At 47.3% G+C, this 17,666-nt stretch overlaps 1 protein-coding gene across 1 annotated transcript; it reads left to right on the top strand.

The window, feature by feature from the left end:
- Positions 1–136: 136 nt before the first annotated feature.
- TEPSIN (TEPSIN adaptor related protein complex 4 accessory protein) lies at positions 137–16,720 on the top strand (the record flags this gene model as incomplete). Its single annotated transcript, XM_077458717.1, is given in 14 exon segments — positions 137–264; positions 2,558–2,630; positions 3,909–3,985; positions 3,987–4,001; positions 4,083–4,176; positions 7,620–7,687; positions 9,391–9,469; positions 9,704–9,775; positions 10,882–10,936; positions 10,938–11,080; positions 11,605–11,782; positions 12,886–12,999; positions 14,725–14,803; positions 16,315–16,720. Coding segments are annotated over 14 exon segments (1,200 nt in total). The 5' UTR covers positions 137–228.
- Between the last annotated feature and the right edge of the window lie 946 nt (positions 16,721–17,666).

The raw sequence follows: 17,666 nt of genomic DNA on the forward strand, positions 1-17,666 counted from the left end.
GGAGGAGAAACCGGCGAGAGGGAAAACAAGGTCTCGATTGGTTGAGGGTTGGAATATGAGCGCGGTGATTGGCTGAGGGAGGCGATACCAACGAGGTTATTGGCTGGAGGGTTAAGGAACCTCATTGAGGGTGTTGCTTGGCTGGTAGGGGAGGAGACTGTGTTGTGATTGGGTGGCGGTGGCTGGCCCTGTCAGAGAGGCCACAAGAGAGTCTGTCAGGGGAGGAGGATGGCGGTGTTGGACCGGCTGGCATTCCTTCACCAGGTACCGGGGCGGATCCGGGGGGTGCGGGGAGCTGAGTACCCAGTATGGGGTCCCACAGATATGAAGAGGGATCAGTGTAGACCCCCCCCCCCCATACCTCAGGGGCCCCTCACCAGCCTGATAGAGCCCATCCCCCCCAAATGCCCCCCAGTGTCTGTGTTCTTTTAGTTTGTGAAGGGTTTAAAATCTCATTTATATTTCCTGCCTGTGACCCCAATGGGAGATTTCCCCTCACTTCCTGTCCTGGTGACACCTGAGGGGAGCGGTTGTCATGGTGACAGAAGCCCCTCCCCCCTTCCTCTGTGTGTTATGAATGGAGAGGAGCCGGAAATTTCCTCTTTTCTGTCCGATGACTCCGGGTCAGGGGGACCACCGGGACACACCGGATCACCGATTCCGGGACCTTCCCCTGTCCCACCCCAGTCATACATCAGCTCACCCCCTTCATGCCGCTTTACAGGGGCCCTATAAGAGGGTCTTATGGGAGAACTAAAGACAAAACTTTTCCATTTTGAATAGAGTGAGTTAAACCCCCTGTCAGGTGTCCCCATTGGGGGAGATTTTCATCCACTTCCTGCCCCATACACACAACAGGAAGTGAGAGGGAAGCCCTGGGTTGTCCCCAATGGAAGATTTCCCCTCTATTACTTTTTCTGGTGACAACACAAAATGGGGAATTTTCTTTTACTTTCACTTTAATCGGGGGGAGGGGGGAGACCAAGACCATGATGCTTTGCTTCTGGAGTGCAGCAAAAATTATACCCTCCATCGCTTTTCAGGGGCTTGGAAGTCCTCACTGCATGTGTAATGGAGCCCCAACATTGACCCCCCCCCCACACACACACACACTGCCCCCCCCAAACACTAACTGCCCCCAACAATGACCCCCCCCCCCCACACACACACACTGACCCCCCCCCAAACACTAACTGCCCTGACAGGAACACTGATCTCCCATCACTAACTGTCCCCCCAACAATGACCCCCCCTCAACCCTGACCCCAAAACTGACACACTGTCCCCCCATCCCCCCACCAAAACACAGATTCCCTCTGGCACTAACTGCCGTAACACTGATTTCCCCCCCCCCCACTCTAACCCTGCCCCCAACCCTGACCCTGCCTCCACAACTGACACCCTGACCCCCCAACACCGATTCCACCCCCCCCCCCGGCACTAACTGCCCTAACACTGATTTCAACCCCCCCCCCCAACACTGACCCTGCTCCCAACAATGATCCCGCTGAACCCTGACCCAACACTGATTCACTGACCCCCCCCAACCCAAAACAATACCCCCCATCACTCTAACCCTGACCCTACCAACAAAACTGACACACTGATTCCCCCCCCAACACCGATCCCCTCGGCACTAACTGTCCTAACACTGATTCTCCCACCCCCCCATCACTAACTGCCCTAACACCGATCCCCCTGCCACTAACTGCCCTAAAACTGGTCCCCCCCCAACACTGACCTCCCTCAACTCTGATCCTGCCCCAACACTGACACTAACATTGATCTCCCCAACACTGACCCCCCCCCCCCTCTGCACTGACCCCCCCATCCCTAACTGCCCCAAAAACTGACCCCCTGACCCCCCCTGCACTGATCCCCCCCCCCAACACTGACACTAACACTGAACCTCCCCCCCCCTCAGCACTGACCCTGCTCCTAACACTGGCCCCCCATCCCTAACTGCCCCCAACACTGACTCCCTAACACTAACTTCCCTAACTCTGCCCCCCCAGCACTGATCTCCCCCCCCCCCCCCCCAACACTGACATTAACGCTGATCCCCCCCCAGCACTGATCCTAACACTGATCCCCCAAACAAACACTGCCCCCCAACACTGATCTCCAGTCCTGCCCCCCCCCCCAACACTGTCTCTCTCAACACCGGCCCTTAAATCCTGATTGAACTATTTCCTTATTATTCTCAGCCTTGTCTTCAGATACAATGTATCATTCTTTCCTCACATGTACACATGTGGGGGGTACAGCTGGGGGGGGGGGGGGAAGCGCTCCGTCCTCCCACATATCTGTGTACTGCTGCCTGGAAGGGGTTCATCTAAATGTAAAGTGTACCTGTCACCTGCAGACATCTCCGCCCCCTGCTGGAGGATTCTGTTATAGCACACAGTATTGGGGACACTGGCTGCATGGCAAGAATAAGGGGACATCTCCCCAGTGAGGATCTAACAATCCTTCATGCGGTCCAGGAGGTTTCATCCGGTTCTGGGATTCCCGTCATCTCATTCCTCTAATACTCTGTGATCTCTTCTATTCCCAGCTTCCTGTGCTGCTGAAGGGGACCTCCGATGACGACACCCCCTGCCCGGGGTACCTGTATGAAGAGATTGCCAGTATCCTTTCCTTTTATGAAGTGTGTGTGTGTGGAGGGATCTGATATGGATCAGCGCTCCCCGAGTATCTGAAGATTGGGGTTCAGGTGTTCAATAGCAAAGGCCTTATTGGGGACACATCAGTACAGAGTCAGTGTGGGGGAGGGGAGGGCAGTAAAAATATGAAAGCTTTGTATTTGGCTTCATTTGAGATATGGAGGAAGAATGGTTGGCATAAAAGTTGCTCTGAACTTGCCAGAAGGGCCATCCACGAAAGCCTAAAGTGACATCATCTGTGAAACTCGGGGTTCTACACCCACGGTGTTTTTATAGCACCACCGTCATCATGCCACCCACAGGGGGGCACATCAACAAGATCACCTTGTGCCTCCTGCCGCTGACCAGACAAATGCAGCCTCAACCCGAAAGAAAGCTATTATCACTTAGGGAAATTCATGCCTACAACTAGGGACCAGCCTAGCGAACCAGGCACGATCAAACGCAGGAGGAACGTATCCCTTCCCCCAGTATGGTCCAGGGTCCAACTCAGAGACCAGTAGCTATAGCAGTAGAGAGGTTCCCACAGACCAGCTGGATAGGTACACCAGCAGTCAACCTGGCAGATGATGCAGGCTCACCCCAAGTGCAGGGTCTAAGCACGAACCGATGTTCACCAGCGCCCCTGACTGTGGGAATGGGTTTAGCTGCCATGTCATGGTCCTCAGGATCTTCCCACCAGGAGTTGAGCAAGCCAGGGTTCAGTAGTAGATATAGCAGGTTGGGATCAAGCAGAAGAGTAATCAGTAAACAAGCCAAAGTTTGGTAACAAGTGGTTGCAGGTTGGGATCAAGCAGAAGCGTAGTTAGTAAACAAGCCAAAGGGTCAGGAACAAGTGTTTGCAAGTTGGGGGTCAAGCAGAGGAGTAGTCAGTAAACAAGCCAATGGGTCAGTAAAAAGTGATTGCAAGTTGGGATCAAGCAGAAGAGTAGTCAGTAAACAAGCCAAAGTTTGGTAACAAGTGGTTGCAGGTTGGGATCAAGCAGAAGCGTAGTCAGTGATCATGCAGAAGCGTAGTCGGTAAACAAGCCAACGGTCGGGAACAAGTGGTTGCAAGCTGGGATCAAGTAGAAGAGTAGTCAGTAAACAGATGATAATCCTGACTCTGATAAACTCTTCTGTGAATCAAAATCCTAATTTCTGATGAAAAAGTTTCCCAGATACATTGTCGCATATTGGATGAATGTCGCCGTATTTGAAAAGATTTGCTTTGTTTTTGGCTTCCTTAACCCCCACCCCCAGGAATCTCCCACGAGTCCGCCGGCAGCGGGCAGTGCCTCCTGGAATACCTGCTAAACCGCCTACAGAACAACTCCTGCCCGCGTGAAGTTAAAGGTAGGTTTACCTGGAACCTCCGGGGGGGGGGGGGGACTGTGGTGCTGCTTAGACTCTTCCTGAACTCTGTCTGCTCTCCAGGTGCTGAAGATCCTCCTGTATCTGTGCGCTCACAGCACCGACCTGTTCCTCCAGGACCTCCGGCGCAATGCGGCTTACATCCAGGAGGCGGCAGGTACGGCCAATCCCACCACACCCCATATTTTATATCCAAAACCAGGACTGAAACTGCAAACTGAAGAAAAAATAAAAGCGGAATTAAACCCAAAACCAGAAATCTCATATATAGCAGTTTACCAATCATTAGAAGTGGCGACTGCGTTCGTTTTTAAATTTTTTTGGCTTTTTTCCCCCTCTGTTGTCACCTGGTGATCTGGCCAGTAACACACCTCCTGTATTAGAGAGCCCCCCCCCCAATCTGGATGAAGGGGCACAGCAGACAGCAGCATCTTCAGTCTGGGGGGAGGGGATTGTGAGATGGACTAACGGATTTAGATACACTAACACACACACACGTGTTAAACTGGCAACCCTCCAGCTGTAGTGGAACTACAAGTCTGACAGTTACAAGCAGGACTCCCACAGGCAGGGGCATGATGGGACTTGTAGTTCCGCAGCAGCCGGAGGGCAGATAGTTTTGAAGCCAAACTCCAGCTCGCACTTTATCATCAGTAATGCCTCGTACACACGATCGGATTGTTGGCCAACAAAACCGCGCAATTTTGTCTGAAGGGCGTTGGCCCAAACTTGTCTTGCATACACACACGGCCACACAATTGTTGGCCAACAATCAAGAATGTAGTGACATACTATGTTTTTTTTTTTCCAGCTCTTTAGTGCACCCGGTGGGCTCCTTGTGCTAATTTCGTGTTCGTTGAAGTTTGGTGAGCGTTGATTCGCGCTTTCTTTTTTGTGCTTTTCATTTCGCGCTTTTCAGTTTGTTTCTGAATGGCCGTTCGTCAACCAGACATGTTGCGGAATCGGAGGAGATAACGTGTTATTTATTATTGGCCTTGGAGTTTTTGCTTTTGACATTATAAAAACCGAAGGCAACCGCCAGATCCAAGAATTGGTAGTCGGTAAAGATCTAAGAATTTGTGATTGGTAAAGATCTAAGAATTGGTAATTGGTAAAGATCTAAGAATTGGTAATTGGTAAAGATCTGAGAATTGGTAAAGATCTGAGAATTGGTAATTGGTATCTAGGAATTGGTAAGTTCTAAGAGAATTGGTAATTGGTATCTAGGAATTGGTAAAGTTCTAAGAGAATTGGTAATTGGTATCTAGGAATTGGTAAAGAATTGGTAATTGGTAAAGATCTGAGAATTGGTAATTGGTAAAGATCTAAGAATTGGGTAATTGGTAAAGATCTGAGAATTGGTAATTGGTATCTAGGAATTGGTAAAGTTCTAAGAGAATTGGTAATTGGTAAAGATCTAAGAATTGGTAATTGGTATCTAGGAATTGGTAAAGATCTAAGAACTGATAATTGGTAATTGGTATCTAGGAATTGGTAAAGAATTGGTAATTGGTAAAGATCTGAGAATTGGTAATTGGTATCTAGGAATTGGTAAAGATCTGAGAATTGGTAAAGATCTGAGAATTGGTAAAGATCTGAGAATTGGTAAAGATCTAGGAATTGGTAAAGTTCCAAGAACTGATAATTGGTATCTAGGAATTGGTAAAGAATTGGTAATTGGTAAAGATCTGAGAATTGGTAATTGGTAAAGATCTAAGAATTGGTAATTGGTAAAGATCTGAGAATTGGTAATTGGTATCTAGGAATTGGTAAAGATCTAAGAACTGATAATTGGTAATTGGTATCTAGGAATTGGTAAAGAATTGGTAATTGGTAAAGATCTGAGAATTGGTAATTGGTATCTAGGAATTGGTAAAGATCTGAGAATTGGTAAAGATCTGAGAATTGGTAAAGATCTAGGAATTGGTAAAGTTCCAAGAACTGATAATTGGTATCTAGGAATTGGTAAAGAATTGGTAATTGGTAAAGATCTGAGAATTGGTAATTGGTAAAGATCTAAGAATTGGTAATTGGTAAAGATCTGAGAATTGGTAATTGGTATCTAGGAATTGGTAAAGTTCTAAGAGAATTGGTAATTGGTAAAGATCTAAGAATTGGTAATTGGTATCTAGGAATTGGTAAAGATCTAAGAACTGATAATTGGTAATTGGTATCTAGGAATTGGTAAAGAATTGGTAATTGGTAAAGATCTGAGAATTGGTAATTGGTATCTAGGAATTGGTAAAGATCTGAGAATTGGTAAAGATCTGAGAATTGGTAAAGATCTGAGAATTGGTAAAGATCTAGGAATTGGTAAAGTTCCAAGAACTGATAATTGGTATCTAGGAATTGGTAAAGAATTGGTAATTGGTAAAGATCTGAGAATTGGTAATTGGTAAAGATCTAAGAATTGGTAATTGGTAAAGATCTGAGAATTGGTAATTGGTATCTAGGAATTGGTAAAGATCTAAGAACTGATAATTGGTAATTGGTATCTAGGAATTGGTAAAGAATTGGTAATTGGTAAAGATCTGAGAATTGGTAATTGGTATCTAGGAATTGGTAAAGATCTGAGAATTGGTAAAGATCTGAGAATTGGTAAAGATCTAGGAATTGGTAAAGTTCCAAGAACTGATAATTGGTATCTAGGAATTGGTAAAGAATTGGTAATTGGTAAAGATCTGAGAATTGGTAATTGGTAAAGATCTAAGAATTGGTAATTGGTAAAGATCTGAGAATTGGTAATTGGTATCTAGGAATTGGTAAAGTTCTAAGAGAATTGGTAATTGGTAAAGATCTAAGAATTGGTAATTGGTATCTAGGAATTGGTAAAGATCTAAGAACTGATAATTGGTAATTGGTATCTAGGAATTGGTAAAGAATTGGTAATTGGTAAAGATCTGAGAATTGGTAATTGGTAAAGATCTGAGAATTGGTAATTGGTATCTAGGAATTGGTAAAGATCTGAGAATTGGTAAAGATCTAGGAATTGGTAAAGTTCTAAGAACTGGTAAAGATCCAAGAACTGATAATTGGTATCTAGGAATTGGTAAAGAATTGGTAATTGGTAAAGATCTGAGAATTGGTAATTGGTAAAGATCTAAGAATTGGTAATTGGTAAAGATCTGAGAATTGGTGTCTAGGAATTGGTAAAGATCCAAGAACTGATAATTGGTAATTGGTATCTAGGAATTGGTAAAGATCTAAGAATTGGTAAGCTGTAATAGAAATGAATGTCTGCTTTTGGGGTTAATACCGCTTTAACGCCGGGTTTCCTAGTTTCTGACTGGCAGAGGGCTTCTCACCCCACTGACTTTGAAAAAGTGTTGCTGTGGCCACACAGCAACTTGCTATGGGGGGGGGGGGGGGGCACTGGTCAAGGAGGAGGAGCCAGGAGGAGGAGCCAGGAGTGGCAGGGTGGACCCGAGAAGAGGAGGATTGGGGCTGCTCTGTGCAAAACCCATTACAGAGCCGGGAAGTCTGACATGTTTTGTTATTTTTGTTTTTTAAATCTGAACCTTTTGATGTCATTTTAATGCATAGAATCAGATGTTCTGCTGTGTTACTATTATTCCTTATTTATTCTCATTACTGTTGCAGCCGTTAGCGGTCCTCCAGACCCCCTTCATGGCATCAGCCTGTACCAGAAAGTTCGATCTTCAGCTCAGGTAAGTCCATGTCGTAGGTGCCCCCGGTGTGCGGAGAATGTAGTAAAGTGTCATTTTGTGCAGCAAATAAAACAGGTCTGTGAACAGCCCGCTAGGGGGAGCTGCTGTGCATGAATGATATCCGGACCCCTCACCATGTACAGCATTGTGGTTGTCGTCAAAGGGGCAGTCCAGAACACCCCACCCCTCTTACATCAGATGTCACCAGCCCCCCCACCACCATCAGAAGTCAAGAGTCCCTCCACCCTCCCTTACAGTGCACCCTCCGTACACCTTGTGCTGCTGAAGAAGCTTGGGACGCAACTGGGAAGCAGAAAGTGCAGGGTCTGTAGGAGGACCAGAGAGGAGGGCTGAAGTCTGCTTAATTCTGAGAACAGGGGAGGCAGAGATGAGGGGGGTGTTGTGGCTGCACAGAGAGGCACAGGATCTTTAGGAGTTATGTCCTCCTTTCTGCTGCCGGCTACTAAGATGGGGGACGGGGGGGGGACAGAGATGATCCTCTCTGCGGCTGGACATAGAAGAGCAGGATCTGAGGGAGGAGTTCTATCTGCCAACTGCTGAGACGAGGGGGGCTGCAGGAGAGGTGTGAGGGCCAGATTTGGCCAGCAGGCCATGTGTTTGACACGCAGTGTACAGCAATGGGTTTAATCTTTGCCATTAAAAAGCTGTCCTTAAAACAGAACTCTACCACCCCACCCGATCATCCATGGCTCTCTGTACTCCCCGCTCTACAATATAAATTAACTTTACACACAGAATATTGATAGTATTATTTATAAATGTGCAACAATTGTTTATGGAGGGGAGCGCAGCTGTGGAACCTAAAGGGTTAATCTTCTGCATTGTGTAAAAAGGCTATTTTGATCCTGTCTTCTCTGATCCTCCCTTTCTTCCACTGTCCCTAATCCACCTCCTGATAGTACAGAGCCTTGGGGGGGCACTCTGCACATGCTCAGTTTTGTTAAATTTTTTTATTTATTTTTTGCTTGGCAGAGTGTATGCGTTCAGTACAGGTCCAGACAGAGGGTCAGGGGTCCTGCAGCCGCATAGGACAGTCAGAGGAGAATATAAGCTCCTCCTACAAGCTTTAACCAGACACTGATAGAAGTCTCACAAGACTGCTATATATATATATATATATATATGTGTGTGTATATGTGTGTGTGTGTGTGTGTGTGTGTGTGTATATAATATATACTGATGATAGGAAAAGGTGTCATCAGTGTGCTGCAGGCAGGAGGAAGCGATTCGCCACACACATGTTTAGGACGGAGCTTCCCTTTAATGCAATCCTTTCAGCAGAGATGCATGGCAGTCATTTGTGTCATCTGTGGATGTTCATCAGAGTTGCTGAGAACTGTCTGTGTTGCTTGCTGCCCAGTTACTATCTTCATCCTGCACTGGTCATGCCTTGGTACAGGCCGGGTCTGATGCTGCTGTACGGACAGGGGTGCTCAAGCTGATGTTGTGGAACTACAAGTCCCATCATGCCTCTGCCGTTGGGAGTCGTGCTTATAACTGTCAACGGCTCGCAATGCCTCATGGGACTTGTAGTTCCGCAACTGCTGGAGGGGCCACCAGGCTGAGCGCCCTGCTGTACAACAACAGTTGGCATTTCAGAAGTGTGCCCCTCCCTCTCCCATCCTCTCCAGTACAATGTAGATCTTCATGTGCTGCTTTTTTGTGCTTTTTCTCTTCTCCAGGAACTCGTCGGCAGTTTGTTCACCGATGTGTCACCGCACAGCTCCACCGCGCCGCCTGCTAAAGAGAAACCCCCAACAGGTAACCCACAGGAACCCCATGTGACACCAAAGTCTGCCTGTCTGTTGTATCTTCTAAGGAAGCCCTTCTCAGCCAGGCTTCAGAGGGCACTAGGAGCTCATGGAGGAATGACAGTGGGGCTGTGGAGGAAAGATCTAGATCTTGCTGGGCGTCCTCCTGCCAGGAAATGGAGGGCTCTATCTGACTTGAATAAAAAAAAATTTTTTTTTACTGAACTGCATTTCTCATTTATAGGAATGGGTTCCCAGGTGTGTCACCCCCATACCCTGCAAGGATTTGGATATTCTCAGGATAAACCCGGTTCAGGTAGATCCTCCTTTCCCCGTGTTGAATTGCATTGTTCCTCTCCTGTATTTACTGACAGCCAGAGAATCTGTATTCTATGTAATCCATTTGCTGACAGACCCAGAATCTGTATTTTATGTAATCTATTTACTGACAGCTTGAGAATCTGTATTCTACGTAATCCATTTACTGACAGCTTGAGAATCTGTATTCTATGTAATCCATTTACTGACAGCTTGAGAATCTGTATTCTATGTAATCTATTTACTGACAGCCTGAGAATCTATATTCTATATACTATATAAATATATTTACTGACAACCCCAGAATCTGTATTCTATATAATATATTTACTGAGAATCTGTATGTTATGTAATCCATTTACTGACAGCCCCAGAATCTGTATTCTATGTAATCTATTTACTGACAGCCCAAGAATCTACATTCTATATAATATATTTACTGACACACTGAGAATCTGTATTCTATGTAATCCATTTACTTGACAGCCCAAGAATCGGTATTCTATGTCATGTCTCTATGGAGCTGGCTTTTTTATGCACAGGGGGGCACAGTCATGCTTTGTACATAGGGAGAGGGAGAACAGTCATGTCTTTATGGAGCTGGCTTTGTACATAGGGGGGGCGCAGTCATGCTTTGTACATAGGGGGGGCACAGTCATGCTTTGTACATAGGGGGGGGCACAGTCATGCTTTGTACATAGGGGGGGGCGCAGTCATGCTTTGTACATAGGGGGGGCGCAGTCATGCTTTGTACATAGGGGGGGCGCAGTCATGCCTTGTACATAGGGGGGTGGCATTGTACACAGGGAGAGGGTACAAACACTGTCATGCTTAGTACACAGGGGGGCAACATTCATGCTTTGTACACGGGGGGGGTCACAGTCATGTCTTTATGGAGCTGGCTTTGTACACAGTCATGGAGGAACAGAAAAGGTTCTTCCCCAGACTCTTCCCCAGACTGTTTCCACAAAGGTTGGAAGAGCACAATTGTCTCCAATGTCTTAGTATGATGGAGGATTACCGGGACCCCTCACTGGAGACCCCCGAACCCCATCATCTGGAGTATGTAGTATAATACTAATAATAATGTTCTTGTATATTTAGGGAGGACCAGTGAAGCTCTGCTCAGCGGTTTACAGAGGGCGGCGGTAGCGGTGACCCCAGGCAGTGGTCGGAGCCGGTTCTCAGTCTCCTTCCCCCGGTGACCAAGCCGATAACTCGTACAAACCTGTAGTGGTGCCGTTAGGCGTTGGACAACCTCCTGCCGAAAAACCTGTATCTAAAGGCGCACGCAGCAACAGAGGTAAACTGTTCTATAAGTCAATGTGTGTTTATTTTTTTATTTTTTTTTTTATTTTTATTTTTTTCTTTATTTGCAATTTCAGTGTTTTTTTATGCCATGGCAGAGCAGAATGTGAAGAAATCGATGTAGATCACCCTACAGCCGGTGAGAAAACCCGACCATTCACTGGTCCAGAACAGCCTGCAGCCAATTAGACTATCGCAGCATTCACTGGCTCAGCATCATGTAGCCAATGGGTGTATTTGATTTTTTTCATAGTATGCCCAGAGCCAATCAGATTATTGGACCATATCTTATCTGAGTAATCCTTGAGCCAATCAGAGTATCAGAAAATGCATAGGCTAATAAGAATAGAACAGCTGGAAGAAAGAAGTAATTATCTTTCACATGGGGGGGGGTTTAACAGCCACTTAACCTGAATAAATAGAGTGTGATCCATGCCGGTAGTCCGCTTCCTTCTCCCCCTATGGGGTGTTTTGTTTTTTTTTGTTTTGTTTTTTTCACACAGTATTTACATCTTGCAGGTTGTCACCGCTCGGGGGTGCCCGGCGGGGGCTGGGACGACAGCGACAGCGGCCACAGCTCACAGGACTCTGTCCAGGACAAGTCCTCCCGCAGTCTCTCCTCTGATGCCGCCAGCAAAACAGGCAGTGACTGCCAATCCCGAAGCAGCAACAGAGAGGGGGCGGACACCACTGACAGGTAAGGTGACATTCACTGCTTGGAGAATAGAAATCTTCTTCTCTCACTTTTATTTGTAAGCCTAGAAAAGTTACAATTGAGGAAAAGAAGAACACCGCAGCTGCCCAGGATTCACAATTTATCAGAAGGACCTCGGCAGAGAAACCACTGCTTCCACACAGAGAAAAGAGTCCTTCTCTGCAGAATCCCAGCAGGGGGATGGGCTTTTCTACTCTTAAAAAAAAAAAAATATAAAAAATAAAATCGAAAGACATTTTGTGTCCTGTTCTCTCATCTCTGCTCCCCTTGCTTCCAGTCCCAGTTCTGCTCGTGCTCCATTTATCCCAGCTTCCCTTGATTGGTATACAGACAGGTTGTTGGTTTTATTTTTGCTTCACTATCACATTTATATTTATTTATATAAGAATGTATTGTAAAATAAAAAAAATAACCAAAAAAAATAGAAAATAAATAAACTACTGACACACTCCACTGTCACATGACGTTAAAAAAAGTATCGGTAATCGGTACCAGCGAGTACTTGGAAAAAAGTATCGGTACTTGTACTCGGTCTTCAAAAGTGGTATCTCTGTGTGTGTGTGTGTGTGTGTGTGTGTGTGTGTGTGTGTGTGTCTGTCTGCGGGTGTATATAAACAGGGGGTCCCCGAGTTGTGAGCAGGTTAGGGACTGTCGGAATTTGTTCGTAATTCGGACGTGCATGTGCAGAACGGCATTTTCCAATGTGCCCGGCAGCGGCACCTGCCGTTCGTAAGTAGGAGTTGCTCAGAAGTATGTATGTATGTATGTATGTATGTGTACACACACACGTGTGTGTGTGTATGTATATGTGTGTGTGTGTGTGTGTGTGTGTGTGTGTGTGTGTGTGTGTGTGTGTGTGTGTGTGTGTGTATATATTACACACTCTATATAACCGTTCCTTCTCATTGAAGGTGGAATTTTTATTTTTATTTTTAATTTTTTCCCCAGACTTGACATTTGCACTTGGCATTCTGATGAAAGGGCAGTATGTACCCCTCCCCCACCTCCCTGGTCTCAGTCTGTAGGGTATGTACCAGTTGATGCCTCATCGATCGGACTGACCTCTTTCTCCTCTCCCTGCACAGAGTGGAGCCGTCTCACCCCGGCGATTGTCTACAAGAGGCTCAGCTGGTTCTGACGGTGACCCGGGGGGACAGATCGTTCCTGACACAAGACGAGGTGCAGCACTTCATCAGGGGGTGAGTGGTGACCCTGCCGGGACGGAGTTCCTCTGACAGATTCATCTTGACAGGAAATCCGCGCACACACACTACAGTCAAGGTTAAAGTCGCTGCACAGAGAATTAAAGGGAACTTGTCTTTTTTTTTTTTTTTTTAAGAAATGTACATTTTTTAACCCCTTCTAGCTCAGCCATGTTGTCGCTTTAGGGAGGTTCGTTCAGGTGACCACTGTACGGAGCACTGACACTGATAGGCTCAGCAATGGCATGCAATGCCAAGCTACTGCTACAAAGCAAACAAAATATTGGCATTAAAAAGGGGATCAACTCCAGAGATAAAACGATAATTCTCCCGCTCTACAAGACTCTGGTCCGGCCGCACCTGGAGTATACTGTCCAGTTCTGGGCACCAGTCCTCAGGAAGGATGTACTGGAAATGGAGCGACTACAAAGAAGGGCAACAAAGCTAATAAAGTGTCTGGAGGATATTAGTTATGAGGAAAGGTTGTGAGCTCTGAACTTATTCTCTCTGGAGAAGAGACGCTTGAGAGGGGATAGGATTTCAATATACAAATACCGTCCTGGTGACCCCACAATAGGGAGAAAACTTTTTTGCAAAACGGAGTTTAACAAGACAAGTCGCCACTTGTTAAAATGAGAAGAGAATTGGTTTAACCCTAAACTACGTAGAGGGTTCTTTACTGTAAGAGTGGCAAGGATGTGGAATTCCCTTCCACAGGCGGTGGTCTCAGCGGGGGCATCGATCGTTTCAAGAAACTATTAGATAAGGACCTAATACAGCAACATACAGGGATATACAATGTAATACTGACAAATAATCACACACATAGGTTGGACTTAATGGACTTGTGTCTTTTTTTTTTTTCAACCTCGTCTACTATGTAACTATTCATCCTGTACCGTGCCCCATCAGTTCAAAAGGGGAGGCTGGGCACCTGCCATGCAGAAGGAATGGCTGTACTGATTTATTGTTCCCCCTGTAGCAGTGCCAGCTTCCCCTCGCTCGCCCCCCCCTCTGGCTGCGCTGCAGGGTGATCCGTTCATGTGTCTGTCCCCCTTCTCTACCACTGTCCGGGCATCCCTGCCCCCTATGATTGGCTGTCACAGTGGTCACACAATCAGGAGCCAGTCTCACCAGCCATCGATCTTGAGTGTGTTTGACAGCTCAGTCACTCATTACACATATGTGCAGAGGGCTAAGAGGGGGGACTTTTGACGTTCTACGCGCTGCACATACCCTTCACTGAGCAGCACGGGTATAAGATGCAGAAACCATCGGTCTGATCACACAAAATCGCTTCTAATTTTGCATTTATAAATGTATAAATTGGGGTCGGCCATGTTTACGATTACATTTGCAGGATGTGTGTTCTGATTGGTAGTGCTGCACAGTGATTGCACTGTACTAATTCTCTCTCTCTCCCGATCTGTCGGAACCAATAAAGGTGGCCTGTCTTGTAAATTATTTTATCGCAGCCAGTCGTAATGTTTGTGTTTTAATATTGCGTGGTTGCTGACAGTAAATCTACCATGGACCCCGCTGGTGAGATAATGCCCCCTCCCTAGAGACTGAGAACCAGGGAGCTGGGGGGGGGGTTCAAACACTGCACCACACCCCTTTCCCCTCCCCTCCCTAGAAACTGACGTTTTATTACAAGGTGGAGTTGGCCTGTAATTAGTCAAACGTGCTTTCATAAATGTGATCTTGTTCTACTTCCCTCAGATGCTCTCTCCTGAACTGTGAGGTCGTCTTTGAGATGTTAAATCGCTCGCTGGAAGATGAAAACGCTTGTGTGAAACTGGTGAGGAGAATACGGGGAACTACACCTCGTACACATCAGAGGCCCCCCCCCCATTACATCAGATTTCCCCCCTCTTCACATCAGGGGATCCCCCTATCACTTCAGAGGTCCCCTCTATCACATCTAATGCCCACCCCTTCACATCAGAGATCCCATTACATCAGAGATCCCTCCCCCGTTACATCAGAGGTGCCTCCCCCCTTCACATCAGAGCTCCCATTACATCAGAACCCCCCCCCATTACATCAGGGGTTTCCCCATCACATCAGAGGTGCCCCCCCCATTACATCAGAAGTCCCCTATCACATCAGATGCCCCCCCCCCCCCGTCACATCAGAGGTCCCCTATCACATCAGATGTCCCGTCCCCCCGCTCACATCAGAGCTCCCCCCATTACATCAGAGCCCCCCCTATTCACATCAGGGGATCCCCCCCGTCACATCAGAGATCCCCCCCGTCACATCAGAGCTCCCCCCCATTACATCAGAGCCCCCCCCCGTCACATCAGAGGTCCCCTATCACATCAGATGTCCCCCCCCCGTCACATCAGAGCTCCCCCCCCCATTACATCAGAGCCCCCCCATTACATCAGATTTCCCCCTCTTCACATCAGGGGATCCCCCCGTCACATCAGAGCTCCCCCCCCCCATTACATCAGATTTCCCCCCTCTTCACATCAGGGGATCCCCTCTAACACATCAGATGTCCCCCCCCCTTCACATCAGCGCTCCCATTACATCAGATGCCCCCCCCCATTACATCAGAGATCCCTCCCCCATTACATCAGAGGTGCCCCCCCATTACATCAGAGATCCCCATTACATCAGAGCTCCCTCCCCCATTACATCAGAGGTGCCCCCCCCCTTCACATCAGAGCTCCCATTACATCAGAGATCCCCCCCCCATTACATCAGGGGCTCCCCCATCACATCAGAGGTGCCCCCCCATTACATCAGAAGTCCCCTATCACATCAGATGTCCCCGTTCCCCCCCTTCACATCAGAGCTCCCATCACATCAGATGTCGTCCGTCCCTCTATCACATCAGAGCTCAACTTTGTTTCTGAAGCCCCTCATCATGTCAGAGGTCTTCCCCCTGACATCAGGTTTCTCCCTTCAGGTCAAAGGCCCCAATGACATCAGAGTCACCCCTATACATGGGTTACATCACATCAGAGCCTCCCCATCAGCACAGATAAGCACAATGAATGAGCGCATGAATGGAGCTGCACATCGCTGTTCTGGAAAGGTGAATCAATTTTATTCTTTTTAGCACATCAGAGAACGCTCCACACCAGCACTACCCACAGACTCATTTCACCCCCCAGTCGGGGCATCTACGCTTAAGCCCCAGAAGGTGGCGTAACATTCAAGAGGTGCTAGTGTGAAGTGTTCTCTAAAGTGTTAAAAACACTAAAGTTTCTAGCTTTGCGCTGCTTCATTCATCCACACTGACTGTTGTGTGTTAGAAATGTTGGGTCAATCTATAACCCGGCTTGTATTTTCTTGCAGCGCTCCATGTGTGCCATCGCTTCCCTCATGACCTCTGACTTGTTGTCACATGACCACATGTTGGCCGTAGTGAGATGCAACCTGCAAAAACTAAGCGGAGGACCCACGGGCCGGTGATGGACAAAGCCAGAAAGGTGAGGCTCATAGTTTTTACTAAAGCTGTGTGTATTTTTTTTATAAACATGATGAAGACAAACATATCACAGGGTGACAACGGATCCCTTTCCAGAAAGATCCAAAAACGCATTGCCAGCCTTGCACCGCTGCAAGCTGCTCCTCCCTCTGCACCGATCTCACCAGTTCCCGGTCGGGGATCGCAGAGTCATAACCTCATCACTACTCACACTCCCCGGGACTAGATGTCCTGTCTGTTCTAGGGATATCATACATGCATACTGCATCGCATGTACAGGCAGCACAAAATAAATACACAAGGACACGCCTCTGCTCCTCCTTCAAGGGAAGTGATTGTTAGCTGCGTCTGAAATCGTGCCTGGTCTGTTTCCCTTGCAGATGAGACACAGGAAGAGGTTCACTTTAATCCCATCCCCCCGCAGCTTCTTTTTCACTCCCCAACTGCTGGGAGTAAGAAATAGCCTGTGTAAGCTCTAGTTGAATTTCCTGCTGGAGCTTACACGGTGCTGAAACTCACTCACTGCACCAATACTGTCACATAGAATGAGTCATATTCTCCTAGGGTTGCCACCCATCCGGGATTCACCTGGACAGTCCGGGTTTGGAATCGTGTGTCTGGATTTTAGATCTCCTAAACCCAGACACCTTATTGAGGATGCATTGCAGTTCCCCAAGTAACTGAGTACCACAATCGGGACAGCACACGGGGCCCCACCCCCATGCATGGACAATAGAGGAGAGAGGGCTTGATTTCCTCTTGCTCCTTCTGCCCTTACCCTGTGTCTGCCCACCCACACTCCATTCCACGGCATTCAATGCTTGGAGAAACGGATGCGTGGGCTGGAAATTTGAAGCTCAGCAGCCGGCAGATACATAGTAGATGAAAGGTGTCAATGCTTGAGCCTCCATCCTTGGGTGAGTGAGCTCAACATCCAATGCCTGAATTCTCTCTCCCCCCCCCCCCTTTCCTTCTCTCTCCTGCCTCTGAGAGAGTGTGTGCACTAAGATAAGGGGGACTCTGATGTAAGGGGTGCCCTGTGGACTCTGATGTAAGGGGGGGTTCTGGGATCCATGATTTGGGGGGAAATGCTGGGAACTCTAAAGTAAGTGAGAACTTTGAAGGGCAGACCCCCCCCCCCCCCCTTACATCAGAGTTCCCTCTTTACACCAGAGTCCACAGCGTTCCCTAAAATAAATTGCTGAATACAGGTACTGAA

Source organism: Lithobates pipiens, unplaced genomic scaffold (assembly GCF_037356315.1).
Source record: "Lithobates pipiens isolate NorthernLeopardFrog02 unplaced genomic scaffold, aLitPip1_a1.2 Scaffold_28, whole genome shotgun sequence".
Taxonomy (NCBI): domain Eukaryota; kingdom Metazoa; phylum Chordata; class Amphibia; order Anura; family Ranidae; genus Lithobates; species Lithobates pipiens.